A 25,405-nucleotide genomic window follows, 5' to 3' on the forward strand; every position below is an offset into this window, starting at 1 on the left:
TTGTTTCAAATTGTAATTAAAATCAGTTCTTATTTGGGGGTAGATATCAGTAGTGCTTCCTCTTTAATTGCTCTATGCCCCCTGACTTGCTTGGCCAATAAATGGCAAGCAGAGTAGAGTATAATAATATATTATTGCCTTGGGCACATGGAATAACAATCTACTCAGCCTACACTCCTACAAAGCAGCAATGTTCATCTCCGCTGGATAACTTCACAAAGTATCAGAATCCAACTGATAGAGGGCGACCGAGAGTCTGTTTAGTCGTCCTAGTGGCCAAACATACATCAAGGGATGACGGTATTATTCCAGAATGGCGAACCTTGGACATTGATATAAAACTACATTTAAATACCTACGAAACACACATTTGGGGAAACACTGATGGCGTATCTGCGTTGAAGGTCCTTACAGCAAGAGACGGGTGCAAGAGACGGGTGCAAGAGACGGGACAAGAAAAGATCCGAGCCGTTGAAGGATTACATGAATCTATTTGGCAACCAAACGAGCGTGTGTAAGTCGTCAAATTTCGGCCAGTAGTTGCACCCCAAAACAAAGGCGACCCGTGGTGAGTTAATAGCATCGCTAGTGCTGAGAATCGCTTCGGGATCGTGTAATTGCACCTCATACCAGACTTATTTCGCTCGTGCTTGAAGGTGAAAGGCAGCGGCCGCTTGAGTTGCCCTCGCTTGCGGCGCCTATCCGTACCCAGCGTCGGGGATGCGAGTTTTCTAGCTTATTGAATCGAGCCTGCGGTTTGTCCATGGTGGTTATGTCTAAACACGAGAATCACGAATCTATGGATTTGCGCATCGCACACTAATGTAGAAAGTGTTTAGTGCACTGAGCTTCAGATTGTCTGTAGTAGTCTAAATGTCACAACTGTGAATCTGGCTGCCTGTGTATTAAGGTTGGAGTGGTTTATGCACTTTATTTCTCTGCTACCACTGTGGGTTATGTGCTTGCATACATCCTGATCTCAAGCCTTTTGGTTTTTATTAAAACTGGTTTCCCAGGGGGTGTTTTTTATAAGCTCAGCTTGAATAGCTCTGAGATCACTTGCTCCAAAGACCAGAGTAACCTGTTAAAATCTGAAAGCTGTTGGACTAATTGACTGAAGCATACATGGTCTGCATCTTCTTTATACACTGAATTTGGTCATGCTTCATCATGCTTTTAGTCAGGCTTTCACTATTAGATAATTTTTATTTTTTTGATTGTGTTGGGAGATCCTTTACAGTGTCGAGTTCGTTGGTTATGTTTAAATAAAGTTGTTGACATCACCACAGGGTGTTAATTTTAAAGTGAAAGATGATTCAGTCTTCAGGAATTGTTGTTCAAATCAGTTGGCCAGACACAAAGTTGAAGCTGCAGAGATAATACTGCAATATTGACTCTCTGTGTTGCACAAGTGCTTAGTTGTTATTACACTATCAAACACATGCAATTAAAGTGAATTTGGAGTGATTGGGCTTATGTGGATGGCTCAAACAGCTTTATCAAATGGAGCTATGATGAGGAGGAACACTGTGTTGTCCCAAATTAAACTTTGACCCCTGCAGTGGTGTCAAAGCACAAGACTCATCTCAAGGAGTGGAAAGAGGAGATCCAACTGAAGCTTCATTAATGACATAAGCTCAAACTGATAAAAAAAAATCACTACAAACAACGTCTGACGGTTTGCAGCCATGAGCATTCGCCATCCGACCTCCACACTGGACAGGTAAGAAAGCATCCCAGGATGGCAAAGACCAACCAAAAATGTCTTATGAAATTTTTTTTTTTATGCCCAATACAGTTCATTTTTGTTTAAATGTCCAATAACATTGTGATTGTTGTAGATGACACAAATATAAAGAACAATAACCTCTAGACAGCAATGAAGCATAAAATTGATTAGAAATATATAATAGTTATTATTAATGCAATATTCTTAAACTCAACTAGTAATAGACACAAAGTCCAGGCAAATTAATCAGCCAACATTTGGAGGTGATTTTTAAGATTATTGCATTGGCCAATATTTGTTATTTTTTTTAGAGAATTTGAGTGAAAAATTATTTTAGTTCAGCAAACTTGTATACATTTCATTATCGGCCACTACTCTCAATCTTATCGCCGTTAGCCTTTGTAAATCTGTCGACTGCTTATTTAAACTTTTTCACTTAATTATTTACAGCATTGTGGCATACCACATGATTTTTCCCCTTTTAAAGAGAATGAAGTCATAATTATCCTACTTTCTGTGTTAATCGATATGATCGCAAATGCTATCAATAGAGTTTGACCTGTACTTAGCCTGGAACGTTCCTCGGTGTGAACTGTTGAGATTGCTGGTGCTGTTTATTGGGAGACCTGATGTTAAAAAACATAATTTGGGGGGTTGGGGGTACTGGTCAAACAGGTTATTGGTCTATCTCTAAACTTGTTTTTCCTGACTTTTGCTTTAGATTATATCTGAACTTAGGCCTACCTGATAAACGAGAACAACTCAAGCAGTCTTGATCATTTGTTTATAGAGAATGCACTGGTCAAATTTAAAGTTATTGTGCACTCACAAGGTTTAAGTTCAGACATTTAAAGTGATAGTTTACCCCAAAATCATGTACTCACTCTCATAACATCCCATATGTGTATGACTTTCTTTATTCTGCTGAACACAAACTAAGATTGTTAGAAAAATATATCTGTTCTGTAGATCCATACAATGCAAGTGAATGATGACCAGAACTTTGAAGTCCAAAAAGTATATGAAGGCATCATATACAGTTGAAGTCAGAACTTTACGTACGCTTTGGTTGAAGTCATTAAAACACATTTTTTTAACCACTCTACAGATTTCATATTAGCAAACTATAGTTTTGGCAAGTCGTTTACGACAACTACTTTGTACATGCACTAGTCATTTTTCGAACAATTGTTAACAGAGAGATTGTTTCACTTTTAATTGACTATCACAATTCAGAAGTTTACATACACTAAGTTAACGGTGCCTTTAAGCAGCTTTGAAATTTTAGAAAATGATGGCCAGCATAATTTAGCTTCTGATAGGTTAATAGGAGTCAATTGGAGGTGTACCTGTGGATGTATTTTAAGACCTATCTTCAAACTGCTTGTGCCTTTTTGCTTGACATCATGGGAAAATCAAAGAAATCTGCTAAGACCTCATAAAAAAAATTATGGACCTCCACAAGCCTAGTTCATCCATGGGAGCAATTTCCAAACACCTCAAGGTACCACGTTCATCTGTACAAACAATAGTACGCAAGTATAAACACAATAGCACCACGCATCCATCATACCACTCAGGATGGAGACGCATTCTGTCTATAGTTTGGTGCGAAAAGTGCAAATAAGGACCTTGTGAAGATGCTGGAGAAAATGGGTAGATAAGTATCTATATCCACTTTAAAACAAGTCCTATATCGACATAACCTGAAAGGCTGCTCAGCAAGGAAGAAACCATTACTCAAAAACTGCCATTAAAAATTCAGACTACAGTTTGCAAGTGCACATGGGGATAAAAATCCTACTTTTTGGAGAAATGTCCTCTGGTCTGATGAAACAGAAATTAAACTGTTTGGCCATTATGACCATCATAATGTTTCAAGGATAAAGGGTGAGTCTTGTAAGCTGAAGAACACAATACCAACCATGAAGCATGGGGGTGCTATGCTGCAGGAGTGACTGGTGCACTTTACAAAATAGATAGCATCATGAGGAAGGAAAATTATGTGGATATATTGAAGCAACATCTCAAGACATCAGCCAGGAAGTTAAAGCTCGTCACAAATGGGTCTTACAAACAGGGGCGCCTCCAAGGGGTGGCCACGGCCACCACTGTATAAACTCTGGCCACCCCTAGTATGATTTTTGCAGTGGGTACTATTAATTTGTATACATAATGTAAATTCACAATAGTTCGTGAAGTGAAATTAAATAAAATAAAACACCCGCTGCAGCTACAAATAAGATTGTAGATTGATTGGCGCCCGCGCCACCACCAGATTTTCACTGCCCCTCCCCCTCTCCAATCCCGTCGTTGACTGCTCAGTCAGCACAAGAAGCAGGACTGAATGACTGATTCCACCACAGGAGAGCATCTACACTTTTAGGAGAGACGACAAACGGCAACGGGTATGTATGCCATAACAGTAGTGGCTTATAGTGAAGACATGAATGTATGTTCTAAGTTAACTTTTCCTCAGTAAAGTTTTTACAGTGTTGAATTAACATTAGCTGAAATTAAGGCTAGCGCTGATAAACTGCAAAGTTAGTTTACTAGCTATGACTAGTCACACTGTGCTATATCAATTTGCAGAGGATGAGGAGAAAATCGACAAGCATCTAAAACATTTTTAAGAAGAAATGTAGCACAGGGGAGTGTAGGTCTGAGGAAGAAGGCAGGTGTGAGAACACACTTGAAGATAATGTCCAAAGTGAGGAACAGGCAGAATCCAGTGATGGGTCTATTTAACTTCGCCAGCAGGTGAAGTTAAATAGACAAGACTGTTTAGGTTACCCTTGTTAATGAAATGGATGTCCTGATGTGACACACACACACACACGTGACACACACACACATACACCAGAATCGAGTTCTCTTTCACACTTGAACGAACGATAACACACATAATTATGTCAAAATGTCGGTTTTGTTGTGTAGTCTCATAAGAGCGGTCTTAAACGAGTTAAATAACGTCTTAAATGAACGTAAAGAGTTGTGAGAAAATGAGATGCCATGTTCTTAAAGTCACAGTAGCCTAATAAACCAGTTGCTGTGATGTCTGTTATTAATGTTAATAAAAGAACAAATGTATCAGAAAATTTTAGCTTTAATAAGAATTAATCTATATAATTTATTTATGCAGGGCAGAATGTTTGATAACATTATTCAATTTCTATATATTTCCTATCTGTTAGACAGGTAGGAAGGCCACAGATAAATACAACATTTATTCTAATGGGTTATGTGAAGATTGTTTTCAGTTCATTTAAATTAAAAGTTGTTATTTTCCATAGCCTAATAAATGTTGAAATTGATATAGCTTTCAATTATACTGTAATGGTGAATGTCTATCATTAATGTTTTAAAAAAGCAATTTCATAGACAGTTGTTTTGAACTTGCTGGATTACAAACCGTCATCAAAATGACAAGTTTAATTACATTCCAGCTGCTGTAAGAAGAGGCTACAAACGATTTGACACCGGCTGCATTTTCACACGCGACAAATTGATTTTGGAAAATTTTTAACCAAAAAAAAGTTACGGACTGCGGCTTTAAAGTCATATTGTTACATTAACACACATTACACTGAATTTTTTGTTTGTTTTTGGTGCCACCCCAAGATTTTGCTGTGGCCTCCACTGGCCACCACTATTAAAATTTTCTGGGGGTGCCACTGCTTACAAATGGATAATGATCCCAAGCAATACCTCCAAAGTTGTAGCAAAATTGCTTGAGGAGAACAAAGTCATTGGAGTGGCCATCACGAAGCCCTGACTTCAATTCAATAGAAAATTTGCGGGCAGAGCTGAAAAAGCATGTGCGAGCAAGGAGGCCTACAAACCTGACTCAGTTACACCAGTTCTGTGTGGAGGAATGGGACAAAATTACAGCAACTTTTTGTGAGAAGCTTGTGGAAGGCTACCCAAAACATTTGCTACCAAATACTAACAACGTGTATGTGAACTTCTGACCCACTGGGAATGTGATGAAAGAAATAAAAGCTGAAAAAGCTTTTTTTTATAAAAGCTTCTCTACTATTTGACACATTCTTAAAGTAAAGTAATGATCCTAACTGATCTAAGACAGGGAATGTTTTCTATGAATAAATGTCAGGAATTGTGAAAAACAATTTGAGTTTTTATGTGTTTGGCTAAGGTGTATGTAAACTTCTGACTTCAATTGTAAGTAATCCATATGAATTTAAGCCATTTTACCATAAATCTTCACTTTCACTTCCCCATACTTTTCTACCGTTTTTGGTGATTTGAGAATTTCAAGTAAAAAAGGTCTTAAATATTGATCTGTTTCTCACCCACACCTATCATAATGCTTCTGAAGATAGGAATTTAACCTCTGGATTACCTTTATGCTGTATTCGTATGCTTTTTGGTCCTTCAAAGATCTGTTCACCATTCACTTGCATTGTATGGACCTACAGAGCTGAGGTATTCTTCTAAAAATCTTTGTTTGTGTTCAGCAGAAAAGAAGTCATACAGATCTAAAATGGTATGAGGATGAGTAAATGATGAGAACATTTTCATTTTTGGATGAACTATCCCTTTAATGCTTCCCTCAGATCAGTGACTCCTATCCTCTGTATAACAATACAGAATTTTCCCCATCCATCCAGTGTGTCTTGGTTTCCTTGTTTCTATTTTTAACCCCTCAGCAGTTTCGGTTACAGCAGTGTGTTTGTGTTTATTAGAAGAGCTGCTATGGTACACCAAATTAATATGTTATCATCTAAAGTGTCTGTTAACGACGAGCCATTGGAAATTTCTCTTCATGATTTTGTATCCGCGCATTGTCTGTGTCATGTATATATGCACCTGTCTCTCTCTGTGTTACTTGTTTCTGTGATCTCATTTTTTGAGTCAACTTCCTGTTTGTGTCATGTGCTTGTGACTGCAGGGCAGCTGTTAAGAAACAAACTCATCTGCACAGGTATGATGACTCGGCTCAAAACATACGACGTCTATCAACGATTAACTAAAGATTTCTGCAGCTTATTGCCGTGCGGTTGAATAATGATAATTATTTAGCCTAACTGACTTTGTAGAGACTGACTACGTTTATATGGCCACTTGAAAGTGGCTTATTGTGAAAAAGCAGCTTTCCCGTTTACATTCACTGTATACTGTAAGTGACATAATATGTACTTCCGTGTATACGTATAGCTCGGTCAGTAAGTAGCTTTCTCCACAGTAACGTATTGTTCCTGCGATGCTTGTGTTAATAACAAACTTTGCTATTTTATTATTATTGCTTCACTTTATTTCCAGATATTCCAGAGTTGCAACAAGTTGCGCTGCAATGGTGGGGTTTCCTTTTACATAAACTCTGTGATTCCCCGAATGTACAAGCGCATAAACACAAGCGTTAGGGACACTCAATTTTTTACTTTAGTGTGTATAAATGGATATAGTTTAGTGTATGTGCTTTTCCCAGTGTACTCCCAGAATTGTTGAATTCTTTCCACTCTGTTGGCTTGTTGTTGGGCTTCATCCTATGATGTTTGTTATCTGGTATGTTCATGCACATGCACACTCTTCAAACACCCATCAGAAACCCACTGATGTGTTTACATGACCACATAAGCCGTGTTCTCAAGGAGAAGCCTGTGTGTTTTAAACCGGTTACTCTTAATCCTTTTAATAGCGTAAGAAAATCTATGTTCTTGTTTACATGACGTTTCAGAACACCGCTTTCAGCAAAAACCCTGGAATAAACGGTTTTCTGAAGTGCACGTAAACATGGTCATTGTGTTTTTGAGCTATGAATTGCACCAGTTCCTTCTGATTTACGAGAAGTAACATTGATTGTAAACATTTGCTCATGGCATTCATGCATTCAGTTTCTATGCCTTTCACTGTGTCAGTCTGTTTTCATGGTGTCCGTTTCTCATGCTGTGTTTTCCTTGCTTTCTCTCTCTCTTTAATTTGGTGTCTTACCTCTCACTGTAATACCTTTCTTTTCTCTTTCATGCTTACTTTTAGTCCTTTTGCTGCTTGGTGAGTTCTTCCATTTTCTGATAATTGTATTAGTGTTTTGTTATAGTCTAATTTGGGGTAGACCAATATTTGGCCATTAGGGGTGGGCGATATGACCAAAATCACAATATAGTGAAATGTTTCTGGAAAATCAATAAAATAATTATATATAAAATAATCATATTATGCCTATTTTTGGATAATCCAGTCATTGAATTATATACTTTATAAATGAAAACTAGTTTAATCTTCTCTTTATTTGGAACTTGACATAGTCAAATAAAAAAAGGAAAAACATTTACTTGGTTTTAAATCAGCCTTACCATAATCAAAATTTCACATGATGCTCTATTTCCAATATTATTATTATTATTAGTATTATAAACTTTCCTCAAACTCAAGAAAATAATACAATAAAAAAAGAAAAGAAAGTTCAGCAATAATAAACACATAGGCTTTTAATGATTTAAGACATTTCTGTAGAGAATATATGAAGGCAGACATTGCCGGGTTGTTTCCTATTTAACATAATTGAAACATAATTTTAGTAATTGAATATAATTGTTTAGTTTAACCATTTAAAGCTTGACATATGATAGAATTGTCAGAAATTTCAATTTTTTTTTTTTTTACATTAAACTGATTTTAGCCCCATTAGACAAACTATAAAAATAAATAAAAATTGCAAGGTTTTTTTTTAATGTGTCATAAGATAGATTGTCTAATGGGGCTAAAATCAGTTTAATGTAAAAAAAACACATCTCTTTAAAGCATAATGTATCAAATAATTGATACATTATGCTTTAAAGAGATCCAGCAATACATTTTTGTGTTGAATTGCTTTCAGAGATACCAAATGTATGAGTTTGGCCATGACAACTTTCTGTCCTTTGTCTGTAAATATGAATTGAAATGTATCATTTCAATTCAGCACATCAAATACAATATGAATAAAATATTATTTTTTTAGTAAACAATTTTTATCATATATATTTTATGAATCAAACACTATATTGACATTTAAAAAAGGGAAATTGGGCTGGTTCACATTTTTGTGGAACTTACCATGGAAACATTTTTATTTCAATCTTATTCCAATTCATCATACAGCCTTGGTGGGGTATTATAACATAATATAATATTCTTTAAAGGTCCACGTCAACATTTTGGATGGTTTCCCCTCATGATCTAAGTCACGTCTATAATGAAGGGGTTACATCCGTAATACCGGTTTTATGTGAGGACGACAATGTGTCCATTTTTCACATCCGTAATGCAAGCTCATTTGCCGATCTAAACTGTAACAAATCTTGTGCAGTCTGAAAATATTCTGATGTCTTAACTTTTTTGCTGGGTCTTTTGAACTTATAGTAAGATGACATCATAATATCTTGTAATGTAAAAAAATGAGATGTTTATAATGATAGAACAGGCTGCATATATGAATATTCACTGAAATATTAATTCACACTTTAAATATATAAAAACATATGTGTCAGAATTTTCAAAGTGCTGTTATTTTTTTTGTGTGGTGGGCATAGAATGTAATGATTTGAGAGATGTACCTCAAAAGCCTGTTGTATCATATTTGATATATATATATATTTTAAATGGGGTCTTTCAATAAAATAATATACACATTTTTAACCAAGTACAAGTTGCTTATACTCAGCAAATACTCATTTTAAAATATCAGTGACAATATAATAATTACAGTCACTTTTACTTAAAATAAGGTGTCATTTATCCCAACATAAGTCACTTTTCGCATAAGTCCACTCTCTTATAGAACAAAAGTTGCTCAACTTTCTGGCAACTCAAGAACATGAGATGCTGCCCTGAATAGTCTCTCTCTCTGTGCTGGTGCTTGGGCAGTTAAATACCTGCGCGCAATCCACACAACAATGGAAAACAATCTTTGTTCATGCCCCAGTATTCAAGAGGATTGTTGCATTCGCAATATGAGCGTGAAGCGATCGACTGTGTTCCGTAACCGCTTTCGGGTATTTGAAAACGTATAACGTGCGAGGAAGGGCACCCGGTGGACTTTCTGGTGCCCTCCTAGGGAAAGATGGTGCCCTCCTAGGGAGTTGGTGCCCTACGCAGACTGCGTAGTATGCGTATAGGTTGCGGCGGTACTGCTTATTAGTATTATATCGTATTTCCACACCGCTGACATCAGCCTTTGCTTGTCTGATATTCACAAGTTTTGGGGAGCACATTGTTCTCACATGACAGACATATCTCCTATTGGCTTGTATTAGCTCTGCCCAACAGGAAGTCGTCATTTTGCTTTGTTTGTAAAATGCATGCTCTGGAATTTGACAGGCACCAAACGTGGCCAAGACATTTAAGATGCTAAATTGCGAACAGAGTTTTGATATATCGAACGGTGTTGCCATGGCTAGGCGATACATTTATGGTGAAAAATGAGAAACGGGAAGTGCTAATATCTTCAGTGTGTATTGTGTGATTTAGATCAAAATTTAGATTTAAAACCACCTGCCTAATATTGTGTAGGTCCCATTGTGCCGCCAAAACAGCGCCAACTTGCATCTCGAAATGGCATTCTGAGATGATATTCTTCTCACCACAATTGTACAGATTGTTTATCTGAGTTACCATAGAATTTGTCATTTCGAACCATAAATAAATTAAACTCTAGTGACTGTTGTGTGTGAAAATCCCAGGAGATCAACAGTTACATAAAAACTCACAACCAGCCCATCTGGCACTAACAATCATGCCACAGTCCAAATCACTGATATCACGTTTCTTCCCCATTCTGATGGTTGATTAAACATGAACTGTCCTATTCTGACCCGTATCTGCATGATTTTATGCACTGCACTGCTGCCACACGATTGCCTGATTCAATAATTGCATGAATGATTGTTGATTCGGGCTGGTTTGAGTATTTCTGTAACTGCTGATCTCCTGGGATTTTCACACAAAAGTCTGTAGAATTTATTCTGAATGGTACAAAAAACATCCAGTGAGCGGCAGTTCTGTGAATGGAAATGCCTTGTTGCTGAGAGGTCAACAGAGAATGGCCAGACTGGTTCAAACTCTGTACAATTGTGGAGAGCAAAATATATTCTCAGAATGCTATTCTGAGATGCATGTTGTTGCTGTTTTGTGGGATGAGGGGGACTTACAAAATATTAGGCAGGTGGTTTTAGTGTTGTGTCTGTGTCTGTGTCTGTGTGTGTGTGTGTGTGTGTGTGTGTGTGTGTGTGTGTATACACACACACACACACACACACACAGAGGTTTGGGAGAGTTACTTTTGAAATGTATTCCACTACAGAATGCATGCTGTAAAATGTAATTTGTAACATATTCCGTTAGATTACTTAAAAGTCATTAAAATATTCCAAATACATTGGATTACTTCTTCAAAACTTGTAGATTTTTTTACTTGTTTTGACTATAAAAACTCAGTTATAAAAAGTACAGTAAGACAAATTACACATGTTAAAAATACATTCTCTGAAAAACCTGAATATCTTATGCAGTGTTGTTTCTAAAACAATCTTGTTTTAAGGAATTTTAGATATTTTTACAGGAAAACAATACAAAAATTATATTAATATGTATTAAATAACTCACAAGATGATATCTGACGAAACTGCATATGAGCGCACACAACCTGAATGTCGCCAATGGTGACTAGAATTTAAACGAATGTCGCAATCAATTATTTTTGGTCAACTTTAATGGGAACTGCTTACACATCCCACGCTTGCTGTTATCTCGCTCTTCCTCTAAGTAATTGGAGTGGAATTTATGATGTTTCTAGGTGTTGGTGTACGCTTTCCAGTGGTATTCCCTTTCAACTTTATCATCACCAAACTAAACAAATACTACATTCACAATTGTGTTTGGGGCCATCAGCGACGTCAATATTCTTAATTATCATGACTCGTGCACCTTTATGTAATTGAAATGTTTCTTTGGAAAAGTGTCCCTTTTAAAGTTGCATTTGTTCCGTTTGTAGCCTCACAAATGTGGTCTGAGCAATATGCAATTATCTGGTTGATATTATGCAGTTCCACTTGTGCATTTGTTGGGAAAATGTGTAAAGCGGAAGAGGTTTGTCCAGTTTTTAAGTAATTAAGTGATAGTGGGGAACTCTTACTATGTGTACACAATCTATTCAATATTTCAGCAAAAGCCGAGTCTTTTTGTCTAACAATGGTTGTTAATTCCGTAAATGTGATGTTCCACAAATCCAATGAAGCATTTTGCAAATACATTGGTTTTCCTCTCACAGGGGGCAATTAGAAAAAAAAATCTCCCACAACAATTATACTAGCTTTACCAAATGGAGAGTAGTCACCTGTCTATAGGCTAGTAGGCTGTGGTTTACCAGAAAAATATAATTGAATCAGTGCAAGTCACTAAATACCACACGCATTGCATTTACACTTCTCTTAAAGATGTGTAAGGCATTTTTAAATCTGTTCCGATTTAAAATATACTATGCATGGTCTTGGCACCCAAGATGAAAGCAGCAATTCCAGTAGGTGCTGTCAAAATAACAGAAACTTTGTCTGCATGTTGCAGTTGCAATTTGGGATAATAATCTGATTGCTTCATAATGAATAGCTCTGATTAAATGTGGCTTTCCTGTTCCTGCACCTCCAGTAACAAATACATGGAAAGTCTCTGGCTTTTTAACACTAACTTTCTCAAAGCACCAATGTCTTACTTGGTAGAAAATATAATTTTGTTTGGAGTTCAGAGAGTTTGAGAGCATCTGATCTACACAAGACATTCAAACTTCATGCAAATGTATTGCTGCTTTCATTTTGAATAGATAGATCAGGAATTATATCAGCATGCTCCTCAAGTTCTTTTGATGAATCTCTAATTTCTTGTTGACATTCCAAGCGCTTTCTCTCCTGCTCAGGACACATCTCACACGAGTTGGCCCTGGCTACATTTTGCGAGGGCCCTACGTCCCCCTGTGATGGGGACCCCTTGTTGTAATTGTAATAGTTCATGGTAACCATGTAAAACCATGTATGGCTCCTCATGGTAACTATGGTATGGTAACTGCCATGGTAACTATGGTTACTATATAAAGAACTAGGGCATTTTTGTAATGAAAAAACAGCAGTCTAAATACGATTAGAAAGTTCTCCTGCCACAACTACTAAAGGTATTTAGTTACAGTTAGTGTCACTACAGTACATTTATGGTAAATTTTTGTAAGCGTTTTGTATGCGTTACAATTCTTTGTCAGTGCCATTTAGAATATGGGGACTGTTTGTTTTAAACTAGTTTCATCACGGAGAACTGAGAGTTTTGCAACAGACAATTCTGTACCGCATTCAAACGAGTTCCGCAATCCATGCCATGCATCTCACTGATTTACAAGCGCATTTAAAATAGTCTGTTGTTTGGTTGAGACCAGTCCGCAAATTACCGCAACTGCTCTACCCTCGTGCTGCTATGATTAAGTTGTGTTGTTAATTGACCCGTGTAGTGCTGTTTCATTCCACATTTGACAGGGGAAGGCTAATTTATATTCGCTAAGAAGGCACTTACTGATTGTTCAGTGAAACGTTGCGATCCCGGCATCCTACATTTCAGAAATGAGCTCGTGGGCCACTTTGAAACTAAGCGAGTTTGACACGTGTTATGTAGTGACACCCCTTTTGCCGTGTACAAAGCGTACAGCTGACTGGGGATTGCAAGCATTAGGTTGCGTCAAGAATATATATATATATATATATAAATATAATTTTTTTTTCCCTCCCAATTTTCAATGCTGGAAAAACCTTGTCCATGTATCTTCAATTATCTCAGTCTCACGTCAACCTGCCCACTGATAGAAACACCATGCACATATATATATTTACATATTGAGATATACACTATAAAGCAACATTTTTTTAGATTACACTATATCATCGGCACAATATATGTGTAGTGGCACTTTTGGCAATTTTGAGCACTGCTAGGCCATTCTAAAATGTTACAAGGGATTTTGCATCATACAATAATTTGGTGTCCACTGTACTTCCTTCCCTACTTATTTATTTTTTCCCTTTCCCCTTCATGTTGGTTGCCGCATTAGTATTGAACTCATGATTCTGTCTTTCGAAGGTTGAGCAGTTTGACATTAGGAGACTCTGAGTGCAGGTCCTCTCTTGGCCAAGAGAGGGAGACACTACCAGATCTCCTTTCAGAGAGCACGGGTAAAGCAAGCAAATGTATTGTATGTGAATGACGTGTGGTGTTCTGGTCTTAATAAAATATATAAACTATAACCCAACCACTTCATTGTTTACTTCACTCATCTGTCTCTTACGGACAGGTCTGGTCCAAAGGTGTGTAGTTGTGCAGAGGGACAATTTGGGGTTTGGCTTCACTGTGTGTGGGGAGCGGATCAAACTAGTGCAGAATGTGCGGCCAGGTAATACACATTTTACATAAACTATTGTAAAACAGTATTAAATAATTATCATTATTAAGCCAGCATTCTTCTTTGCTTTTCAGGTGGAGCAGCGATCAAGGCTGGGGTTCATGAAGGAGACAGAATCATTAAGGTATTCTCATTTGTTTGAACCACCTATCAGGAAAATGTTGCAAAAATTGAAAGCGATTTTCTTCATCACTTTTACTCTTATTTTTCGTCTCTTTTTTATTATTATTACAAAAAGATTACAATTGTAATCTCTTACAATTATTGCATTGTAAGAGTTGCAAAGAATGAATGCTTCTCACCGAAGGTGATTTCTGAATGCAAAAGCAGCAATGAGAAATGTATATTACTACAATAACTAAATCATAAGCCTATGTCATTAATAGAGGAAATTAGGCTAGATTCCTTAACTATATATAATTTCAAGAACGTAACCAACAATAACAAAGGAATTTAGGCCATTCTTAATGGCCTGAATTTACTCATTCTTAATTCAGGGATACATGGAAGTTTGAGAACATTCAGACACCAGCCACACTGCTGTGGGAGGCGATTAGAGGATGCTCAGTAAAACCTTAACAAAATGTGTTATCAATGACTTAATGCCTCATCCTATGAGTAGAATTCAGTGTAGATCAGTAAAAAGTTGTTTTAACCCACTTGATTACGTTTTAAAATTATGTTGCAGAAGAAAAGGTTTAATTTGTCTTTTTTAAATTCTGAATTCACTAACATGCTATACGTGGCATTAAAATGTGCCGATTACTCTGTTATTTTTATTTATTATGACTCTGATACTACTGCAAATAGAGTGTTGATATTCAGAACACAGAGTAGACGACATGGAAAATGTCTCTATGCGAATGATCATTCAGATGTGCCATCAGTGGTTATGCACGTAACACAAACATATCAACTTACATAAAAGACCTACAAAAACTTGAAATCGATTTCTTAAATAATGTCATTTAATGAGTAGAATGACGTATTAGATCTTTAGTATCTGTTTTGTTAATTCTTTAACACAGGGGTGTATTCATTTTCAATATTTTAGAGACTTTTTGATTTTGCACCACAGAGCACATTGTTATGGTAACAGCGTATTCACAAGATACGCATTTTGCAGGCAAACGCATACCACGACTTGGTGTAGCAACTACACATCCTTTCGTCCCAGACTAAAGTAACAATTTTGAAATTTGAAAAGTTTATTAGTGATATCATGTCAACAAACAATTGAAGAACAAAAGAGAATGACTTAACGAGTGAGTGTTTTCGTTCACAGCCACATATCTTCTTATCAATCATATTTAATTAAGCTAAGTTCTATTCATGGTTAAACTGTTTTATGGAGAAATAATAATAATAATAGGTTTAATTTATAAAGCACCTTTCCAGAGCTCAAGAACACTTTACAATCTCAGGAATAAACAGAAAAACATCAATCAATGTCAGACAAGACAAATAGAGCAACACTGTACGAGCGTATGGGACGCTCAAGGGGTTCAGGATTAATGCCGTCAAGATGGTGCACAGTGGTGTGTGTTTCCGGTAAAAGAAACACGAAATGGAATCCCAGTTTAACTTATTTATTCAAAGGAGTTTTGTATATGTTAATTCACAAATGTGTGGTCTGTAACAAACAAAATAGAAACAAAGAAAAAACAGTTGTAATTATATCAGTAAATTATATAAACATTCAGTTATTATATAATATATAAATTAACAAATGGGTTAACTGCGTGCCAATTATAATAAAATAATAAAGTAAACAATGACACGCAGATTGCACGCTCATTGCGTGTGCTCAATATTACAGCAGCAGTAAACATATAAAATGTCATCAAATCAACATGTTCAAACAATATTGAACAAACCGGGTGATCTGTAACTAGGAAGAGAATATAATATCTTATAACATAATACAATGACAATCATTTTCAGGCTCAAATTCCAATATGAAAACGGTTCGGTTTCACTTTGTGACGCAGTTTAAATTGCATTCATTTTACGAGCAAATCTCGACATTCAGAACAATAATATTAACACCAAAGGGGGAATATATATGAAAACTCACCCGTAATCATTTACGCACGGAGAAAAAACATATACGTCGCTGAATAACAGACCAGCCGGCCTAATTTGTAACTCAGATGCCGATTTTGCATGTCCACACCTAGCTGAGAGCTATATAATACAAATCACTCAGGGGGCGTGGTTAGGGCTTTCTCACAAACACAAACATCAACAATTTCAGTTTCATGAGCAGTAAGCAATCGGAGATTAATCATTTTCAGGGACAGAGCAGAAATACAATGAGAACAGATTTTTTAAGACGAGACTTAAGACAGAGATAGAAGTAGTGTCACAGAGGTTCTGAGGGAGTGAATTCCTGAGTTTAGGAGCAATGACTGCAAATGACCTTCCACCCATAGTGGAGAGATGGAAATGTGGTACAACAAGTAAACCAGTATCAGAGGAACTGAGAGTGCATGTTGGGGTATAAGGATGGAGAAGTTCAGACTGATATGAAGGGGCAAGACCATTAAGGGCTTTATAGTTCAAATGGAGGATTTTGTACTGTATACGGGATGATATTGATAGCCAGTGTAGCTTATATAAAATGGTATTGTGTGAAGTGTGAGTGAGAACTCTAGTTGCTGAGTTTTGAATGTGCTGAAGTCTTCTGATTGTTTTGGATGGTAAACCGATTAAAAGGGCATTGTATTTATGAACTCATGCACTAAAGTCTCAGCATCCTTATGATTTATAATGTGATGGAGGCATGCTATGTTACGCAGATGGTAGAATGCAACTTTAAGAGCTGGATCAAAAATGACACCAAGGTTGCATACTGATAACATAACTGATAACAAATAACGCATTTTATGGAGATACAAAAGCAAGATTAACCTAATATATTGTAATCGGGGAAGAAGGCAATGAACTTTGTTCAAATGATTGTGATTTATGATGATTAATTAATTATCTGTTTTAGGTCTTTTATTAATTGTCAAACATTGTCATATTTCTTAAGGTTTTTTTATTTAACTTCAAATATATAAATTAAAAAATAAAACATGGATATATGACTCCCTTTTAAGGCTTTAAAACTTATGAATGTAAAAATAATGTTTTAAATATAAAAATATTTCTAAATACTAAAATATCTCTCCTTTTGCTCAACTTTAGTCTTGGTCCATTTTACATTTTTACACTTATTTTTTTTTTCTTAATTCTTTTACTTTATTTTAAGTCTCTCTGAATAAACACACAAGACTTTATTTCACATGAAGACCTTTTGAGATTCTGTGTTTCTTCATTCTATCATCTCTGGTGTGACACAGGTCTCCTCTGTGTCATTGCGTGTCATTAACACTGCATGTATTAACACTGCTGTCTCGCAGTAACCAGGATTCAGGAACATTTGCCATTACAATCGGGGTGGACGAACCTCAGTTGCATCGACGTCTGAGACCGTCAATCACGTGGCTTGTTGAGTGTGTTACCGCGTATACATATCGCGTGTGGAGGCCCACGATATTCTCCGTGGCATCCACGCACAACTCACCATGCGCCACTCTGAAAGCGGGAACCACACATAGCGACCACGAGGAAGTTACCCCATGTGACTCTACCCTCCCTAGCAAACGTGCCAATTTGGTTGCTTAAGAGACCTGGCTGGAGTCACTTAGCTTGCCCTAGATTCGAACTTGTAATTTTATGTGCACAATAATCGCAGTTATCTAAAATAACTGCGATCAGACATTTATTTAATAGGTTTAATCTTATGTAGGTTCGCAGGTTGAACTCGGCAGGATACATTTTATTTCAAAATGCACTTTCTTCCCCTTCAATCGCACAAGTTACACTTCATGTCTGTTGCGAGAAGGCTTGTGAATATGAACGGTCACATTGGGTATTATTTTGTAATGATAATCAACTCTTAAATTCTTTAATCTACGCACCACAATGCATCCTTGCATTTTTATGCCCCTAATCGATATAATTTGTTTTTATTTTATTTTTTTAATACATTTTTGGACGTAATCTTTAATCAAAATGTAATAACTTGCTCTTCCGCTGATATGACAGACTCCTCTCTGCTGAGGTATGCACGAGACCATAGCCAATAGTCTAAGGTTTTTAGTCAGTTTTAACCCCGCCCCTTCAAGAGCTGAGATGCTGAAGATAATTATTTTCATCCGTTTCCCTCCTAAAACCCTGTTTAATTCCCCAAACGTCCTTGGTTATGGGCCCTCTTGCTTGAATTTGTGTGTTTCAAAGGAGGAATAACAGCAAATTCATTGTTCGCTGTGTTCAAGGCATTTTATGCCTGAATCGCCATTAGGATGTGGAGAAAATGGCTGGAGTTTATACATTTTTTAATCCAGGGACTTTAAAGCTCCTTGTACTAGACACTTACCAGGTGGCTATAATTACATGGCAGATGGAGCAAAAATCATTTCACTTTTAAAGAGCAAAAACATTACTCTGCAATGTTAACTCTAAAAATAGAATACTAAGTTTTGCCTGTCAAAACTTAATATCCTGTCCACTGCAAATGTTTCAAATCTAAAGAATTTAAAGGTGTGCTTGCATGTTTTCTTAACATTACATTGCATATCGTACCAACTCCTGCCGAAAACATTTTCATTATTATTTGAATCATCACTCTGTCTAGGGCTGCACAATTAATCGAGATTACAAGAAAATACAGCTGGCACAATTAACTAATCGTCAAAAGTGTCAATTATAGCAGTTCATGTAGGTCTATTCATGTTGCGTAAATATTTTCTATTTAATGTATGTTTTTGCAGTAGTTGATAATTTTAACCAATCAGAGACATGTCCATTGCTTGCTTCTGTGTATGATTTATTCCAAATTTGAATAACAGCTTTATATTTGATTCTTCTGAGAGCGCCAATGTAAAGTTCAGCATTTAGACAGCTACCATATTTTCCGGAAAATAAATTGCGTTTTTTTTTCATCATCTGAAATGTTCTGCGATGTATAGTGTGAAGCGACTTGTATACATAATTATTGTCAGCCGTTCAAACGCACACACACACTGCAACACTGCTAACACACAAACAGATGAAAACATCAGTTAAAGGGACTGTTGTAGTGATTTTAAACCGGCCAATTCAGAGTATTTTGCCTTTTAAAAATGACTTCATGCAACCATTTGAAATATTCTGTCCCATCAATAGTATTGTTCGAACAAACTTTAGACTGCTGTCAAACACGACTCCTCACTTGCCAATGAAATGACATGTCATCACATAGTAAAAACATTCAGTTAGTGAACCATAACGGAGCACGTCTGACATGTTGAGCATCTGAAGAGAAGTCAGGACTTGAGCGGCTGCTGAGGAGGATATAGCTGAAGGCAGTGCTCCTAAAAGGGGCAACCATTAAAGATAAGGGAGCCCCTTAGCTAACCCTTTTGCTAACCTTAACTGTGAGTGGAAGTGTTGTTGCCTTTTTGGAGTTGGCGCAACCCTTTTTCGAGTAACCACGGCCCTTCAGGAGTAAACCCACCCTCTTTTGGAGATTCTCACCCCATTTCAAGGTCTCCAGCCTGCAGCTATACCTACTTGCGGAAACAACATGATTTTGACCAGGTGCGACTTGTAGTCAGGTGTGACCATATTTAAATATGGTAGTCTTGATATATAAAACATGAAAAAAAAATCTCAGTTTGTTTTGGATGTGTAGCATACATATCATGCAATTGTCACCTCAAATAAGTATTTTAATGTCAATTATATTAATCAAAATTAATATAAATTACAATATCAAGGGAAATAATCAACAATTATGATTTTTGTCATAATATTGCAGCCCTAACTCTGTGTGTGTTTCATTGTCGCTCTGGCTTTGGGAGGGTTTTGCCCATCAAACGCATCAAAATGCACAAATACACATCATTTCATAGTCACAATGTTATCCATAAACAAATGCCAAACTGTTTGAATTAGTATGTTAAAGTTAGTTTTAGTTTCAATCATTGATTTTGTACTCCGCTTCAAAAATTTAAATTTGTGAACTTTCACGTTTGTAATGACATTTGCGGCTGTTTTTGTAATGTTAATTCACAAGTATGAATCTGTTAGCACACATGGTGTTTGTTATCCTGAAATTGCCAGAGAAATGCTGCATTTGTTTAATGTGTGTTTTCTTATTTTGATTTATTAAGGTCTCTTAAATGCGTTTAAGCAACATTGTGTCAAATGTATAGATTATCCTACTCAGACCCTGCGCCAGACACAAATTCACGGACGGGCATTACATTTTTTTCAGGGGGGCACAACTGAGATAAACCTAATTCCCTAATTGCATAATAACATTAAATGATATGACCGATTATGAATTGAATCTGTATAATATAATGATCGATAGTAGCCTGTTACATAATGTACTGACGCTATTCAAATTCATAACTGACGCTAAAGATTTGTGCTGTTTAGGCTCGCACAGCCTCTCGATGAAACAAATAGGCCTAACTGCAGCTCACACAAAGAAAACTCAGTTAGCATACTTCAGTAAAAAATTCAAAATGTGTAAGTTAGTTTTTATATTTATAACATGAAGCAAGACCATACAACCAAGTGCTGAATACCATCACGATTGAAAATGTAACACTGATTTCGACAGTTCAATAAACAAGTAATTCATATTAAGTCACTTACATTTTAGATGCATGCTTCCAGTCGCAAAATCCAATCATCGTAAATGTGGTGTCTGTGGCAGAGGAGGGTGCTCGAAACGTTCTGCATGGGTAGCAGAATGCAGCATCTGCATGAATAGAGTATTCTAGCCAGTCTCTGCTTCCATACCAGGAGCTGTTAAAAGATCTTTTTTTGCCTGAGAAAACACGTGCAGGAAAGTTTTTCAAGAATACTTGGTTGGGTTTCTCAACTCCGAGATCCCATGGTGCTCCCACCTGTGGCCGTGACGTCCCTTGCTTGAGGCTATGGCTTTGGCAAGTAACGTTAGACCAACTAGTATCGCTGGAATGGCTAGCCTCTGCAGTGTTGGGAGTTGGATCGACCTCTTGTGAACTGCTACACCCTGGGTCTTCTCCCCTTACCTCGCTGCTCTCTTCTGCCAACTTTGGTGGTCTTTGATTAAAGAAACGCCGTATATTCCTTGGTAATTGTCCACCGAAATATCTCAGCATAGTTGTTTAAAAAAAATAACAGCTATCGTTATTAAGCGCTACTATGCTTAGGACACAAACAAACATTCCCAGCTCACTATCGACAAACCAATCAAATCCATTTAAAAATATTATTTTTTAAATCAGACCAAACACATTTTTATTTTTATTCAGGAGTTTATTCATCATGTATATACAAAACGACAACTTACCAACTTGTAACGAAAGTTACAGTAGTCTATTGATAAAAAATATAAATAAAAGTGCAAACAAGCAAGGACTGGTGGTTGGTCGACTCCGCGGGACTACTAACATTTACGACTAGATTTGATTGTCGAAGTGCGGCGCTGGCGGTAATGGGTTCATGGAGAATAAAACGATTCGTGGGACTCCCTATCTAAATAAAACATCCAAAAACAAATACATTGTTATTCATCTATTGCACAAAAGCAATAAGAACATCTAAACAAAATAACGATTTACAGTCGCAAGCATAAGTAGATGTTCTCATTATAATGTGTTTTTGCAGCGTTGTGCAACGTAGCCAATCACAGACATATGTGTTGATTTCTAAAACGCAATGGCCAATCAGATGCATTTCAGATAAAATCCACTCACCGCACAAAATGTTGGAGTTTTTGTTCAGTGCTGAATTCTGCATGCTGCATAATAAAAGAGCTTTGTGAGATCGCGATGAAATGAGATGTGAGACGTGACGTAGAGTTGATGAAGGGAGACAGGATCGTCCAGGGCGGGCACTAGTGACTCACAGGGCGGGCAAGGCCCCCCAATGTCCGCCCATGGCGCCGGGACTGATCCTACTCCACATAAACCATGCACCAGACCCCATTTTCAAGTAGGCACGGATCTGTTTACTTGGTGTGCACTTTGAATATTGGATTTGGAAAAAGCATTCACAGGAACCAAACAAATCAAACTCTGATATCAATTAGACTCTGACTGCATTAAATGGATAGTTCACACAAATTAAATTCTCTCATCATTTACTCACCCTCATGCTATACCAGATTACTTTCTTTCTTCTGCTAAACTTTAGAGGAATATCTCAGCTCTGTAGATCCATACAATTCAGGTGATTGGTGGCCAGAAGTTTGAAGCTCCAAAAAGCATATAAAGGCAGCATAAAAGTAATCCATATGACTCCAGTTGTTTAATCCATATCTTCAGAAGCAATTTAATAAGTTTGGGTAAGAAACAGATCAATATTTAATTCCTTTTTTACTATAAATCTCAGCTTTCACTTTAACACTTTTTTTTTTGGTTGAACTATCTCTTTAAAAGCTCAGGTGTTTTGTTTATGCTATTGATGCTATGATTAAAACATAAACATTTGTTTTTTTTTATCTGTTTGTCTCTCAGGTCAATGGTTCATTGGTTTCTTCCATGTCTCATCAGGAAGTGGTAAAAATGATCAAATGTGAGCATCATAGTTTATAACCTTTTTATAAAATGGTAACCACAGCCCATCAGTGCTCACATACATTTTCTATTTATCTTTTAGCTGGGACATATGTGGCATTGACTCTGCAGGGCCCACATCCTTTAGCTGCATCTGTCCCTCTTCAGCCCCTCCCTACTGACCTCTTGCCCAATCACAGAACAGCATTGGGAGTTGAAGCACTGCCTCCTCCACCTCCACTGACGCCACCCACAGGAAGCAGCACCCCACACAGAATCACAGCACCCAAACCATTACAGGTATACCATGTTTTTAAATGGGACAATGCAACATGCAATATGTAAACATGCACTGGACTGGCGTCTTTGCGCAATGATCGTCTTGTTATTAACCGAATAGTTCACCCATATATTATCATAATTTACTCAAATTTATACCATCCCAAACTCATATGAATCTTTCTTCTGTGTAAGACTGTAATTATTATGAAATTTGGCTGAGGATTAATTGACAAACAAATAATTACAATTATGGTGATAAATTGACACATTGTTATACTGCTTAAAGTGTATTTGTATTATTTAAACAAACAGCATGGTAACTAACAGAGATTTAACAAATAAAAAGGCTAAATAACTATAACATCTTATTGCTCAAAACTATCAAAGTAAGAAATAAGAGGCTCACCCTCATGCCATCCATGATGTGTATGACTTTCTACTGCTAAACAATACAATATAATAATACAAGTCAACTGGTTCCAAAACTTTGAAGCTCTATAAAGCACATAAAGGCAGCATAAAAGGGATCCATACAACTTTAGTGGTTGCATCCATATCTTCAGAAGTGACATGATAGGTGTGGGTGAAAAACAGATCAATATACAAGTATTTTTTCTTACTATAAATTCTCACTTCCCAGTATATGGCAATACGCACAAAAAATGTGAATTGCCAAAAACAAAAAAAGAATGTGAAAGTAGAGATTTATAGTAAAAAAAGGACTTAAATATTGATCTGTTTCTCACCCACAACTATCATATCACTTATGAAGATATTAATTTAATTACTGGAGTCATATGGATTACTTTTATGCTGTCTTCATAAGTTTTTTGTATTTAGCATTTTTATTGATTCATTTGCATATGACAGAAAGACTCAACACATATAGGAAGAATCAGCATTTTACATTTAAACCCCACTAATACAATCCCACCCTGACCCCCAACGAACCCCCCTGTGGTCCCACATAATAACACACAGACACACACAAAATCCAAAATAAATAAATTAAATAATAAACATGATTAAACTAAACTACACGCTCAACATCCCCTCCCAGAGAGTCCCCCAAAAAAGCTAAATATTTGTACCATTTTTTAACAAATAAGTCCCTAAACCCCAGGCTTCTACTCACCACTTCCTCAAATGCAGCTACCTTCCCCATTTCCACACACCACTCTGAAAAAGAGGGTGCTCCACTTGACTTTCAACCCCTTAAAATGACTTGCCTGCCGATCATGAGACTGGTCAGAACCCAATTTGTTCATAAGGTGAACCCTTTGCATCTCTACATACAGACTTTGTCATTTTTTCAGAATCTTAGTCCACACTCCATCCTCTAATACCAAATTCAAATCTTTCTCCCATAATCTCTTGATAGAAGTTAAAGCTCCATCCCCCAGACTCTGAGTTAGCAGGGAGTTATACACAAATTCCTCATGATCTTTTCCAAAAGCAGTAATCACCTCTCCCAAAGCACCTGCCACCTTAGGGGGCTTTGTGCTACTCCCAAAAACAGTACAGAGCATGTGGCACAGCTGTAAATGCCTATAAAACTGAGATCTGGGAATCCCAAAATTATGACTCAAATTCTCAAAAGATCTCAACACTCCACTCTCATACAGGTCGCCGAGTGTAGTAACCCCCTCACAATCCACTCTGACCAGCAGAAAGGGGACTTGTTGATACCTAATTTGGGATACAGCCATATGCTTGAGGCAACATTTAAATAAATGTCTGAATGAAGTACTCTGGCCACTCTTGTCCAAATCACGTGCAAATGTGAAATAACAGGGTGTGATTTAATAACTTCAGTTAGTTTGATAGAAAGGCTTTGCAGTGGCAAAATAGGGGCAAGGAATTCCTGTTCAATGTAAGTCTAGGGAGGGGCTCTTTCATGTGGAAGTGACCAATGAGCCAAATGCCTGAGACCAAATGCATAATAATAAAACAAAATCTTGGGTAGGCCTAGCCCACCTTTGTCAATTGGCCTATGTAGTTTGTTGAAATGTAGTCTGGGACGCTTCGCATTCCAAATAAAGGACTTTACTATGCTATAAAATTGCTTCAAACAATAGAGAAGGGGGCATCTATATGGAGTGACTGTAGTAGGTAGTTGAATTTTGGAATACTATTCATTTTAATAACATTAACCTTCCCAATCATTGATAAAGGTAATGAAGCTCACCTGTCCAAATCACTCAAACCTTTTTATTAATGGGTCAAAATTAACTCTAACTAAATTAGACAAATTTGCTGGGAATAAAATAGCCAAGTACTTAATGCCCTGTTTGGGCCACTGGAAGGCACCCGGCTGAAAAGCTGTTACCAGGCAGTATGCTGTTAGAGCCAAAGCTTCAGATTTAGACCAATTGACTTTGT

General features: G+C 36.9%; 1 protein-coding gene across 5 annotated transcripts in view; it reads left to right on the top strand.

Annotated features, from left to right (window-relative positions):
• Window positions 1-281: 281 nt before the first annotated feature.
• The window catches only part of arhgef11 (Rho guanine nucleotide exchange factor (GEF) 11), a 106,622-nt gene continuing 81,498 nt past the window's right edge, over window positions 282-25,405 (top strand). For 4 of the 5 annotated variants that reach the window (XR_007972375.1, XM_052147479.1, XM_052147491.1 and 1 more), the window contains exons 1-6: window positions 282-1,723; window positions 13,838-13,929; window positions 14,049-14,147; window positions 14,231-14,280; window positions 22,703-22,760; window positions 22,845-23,041. Coding sequence is in view for 4 of the 5 variants with exons in the window: in XM_052147479.1 (XP_052003439.1) it covers window positions 1,689-1,723; window positions 13,838-13,929; window positions 14,049-14,147; window positions 14,231-14,280; window positions 22,703-22,760; window positions 22,845-23,041 (531 nt within the window). In the remaining variant the exon portion in view is untranslated. The remainder of the gene's footprint in view (window positions 1,724-13,837; window positions 13,930-14,048; window positions 14,148-14,230; window positions 14,281-22,702; window positions 22,761-22,844; window positions 23,042-25,405) is intronic. The other variant, XM_052147499.1, reaches the window with a different exon arrangement.

Source organism: Xyrauchen texanus, chromosome 2 (genome assembly GCF_025860055.1).
Source record: "Xyrauchen texanus isolate HMW12.3.18 chromosome 2, RBS_HiC_50CHRs, whole genome shotgun sequence".
In the NCBI taxonomy this organism is placed as follows: Eukaryota; Metazoa; Chordata; class Actinopteri; order Cypriniformes; family Catostomidae; genus Xyrauchen; species Xyrauchen texanus.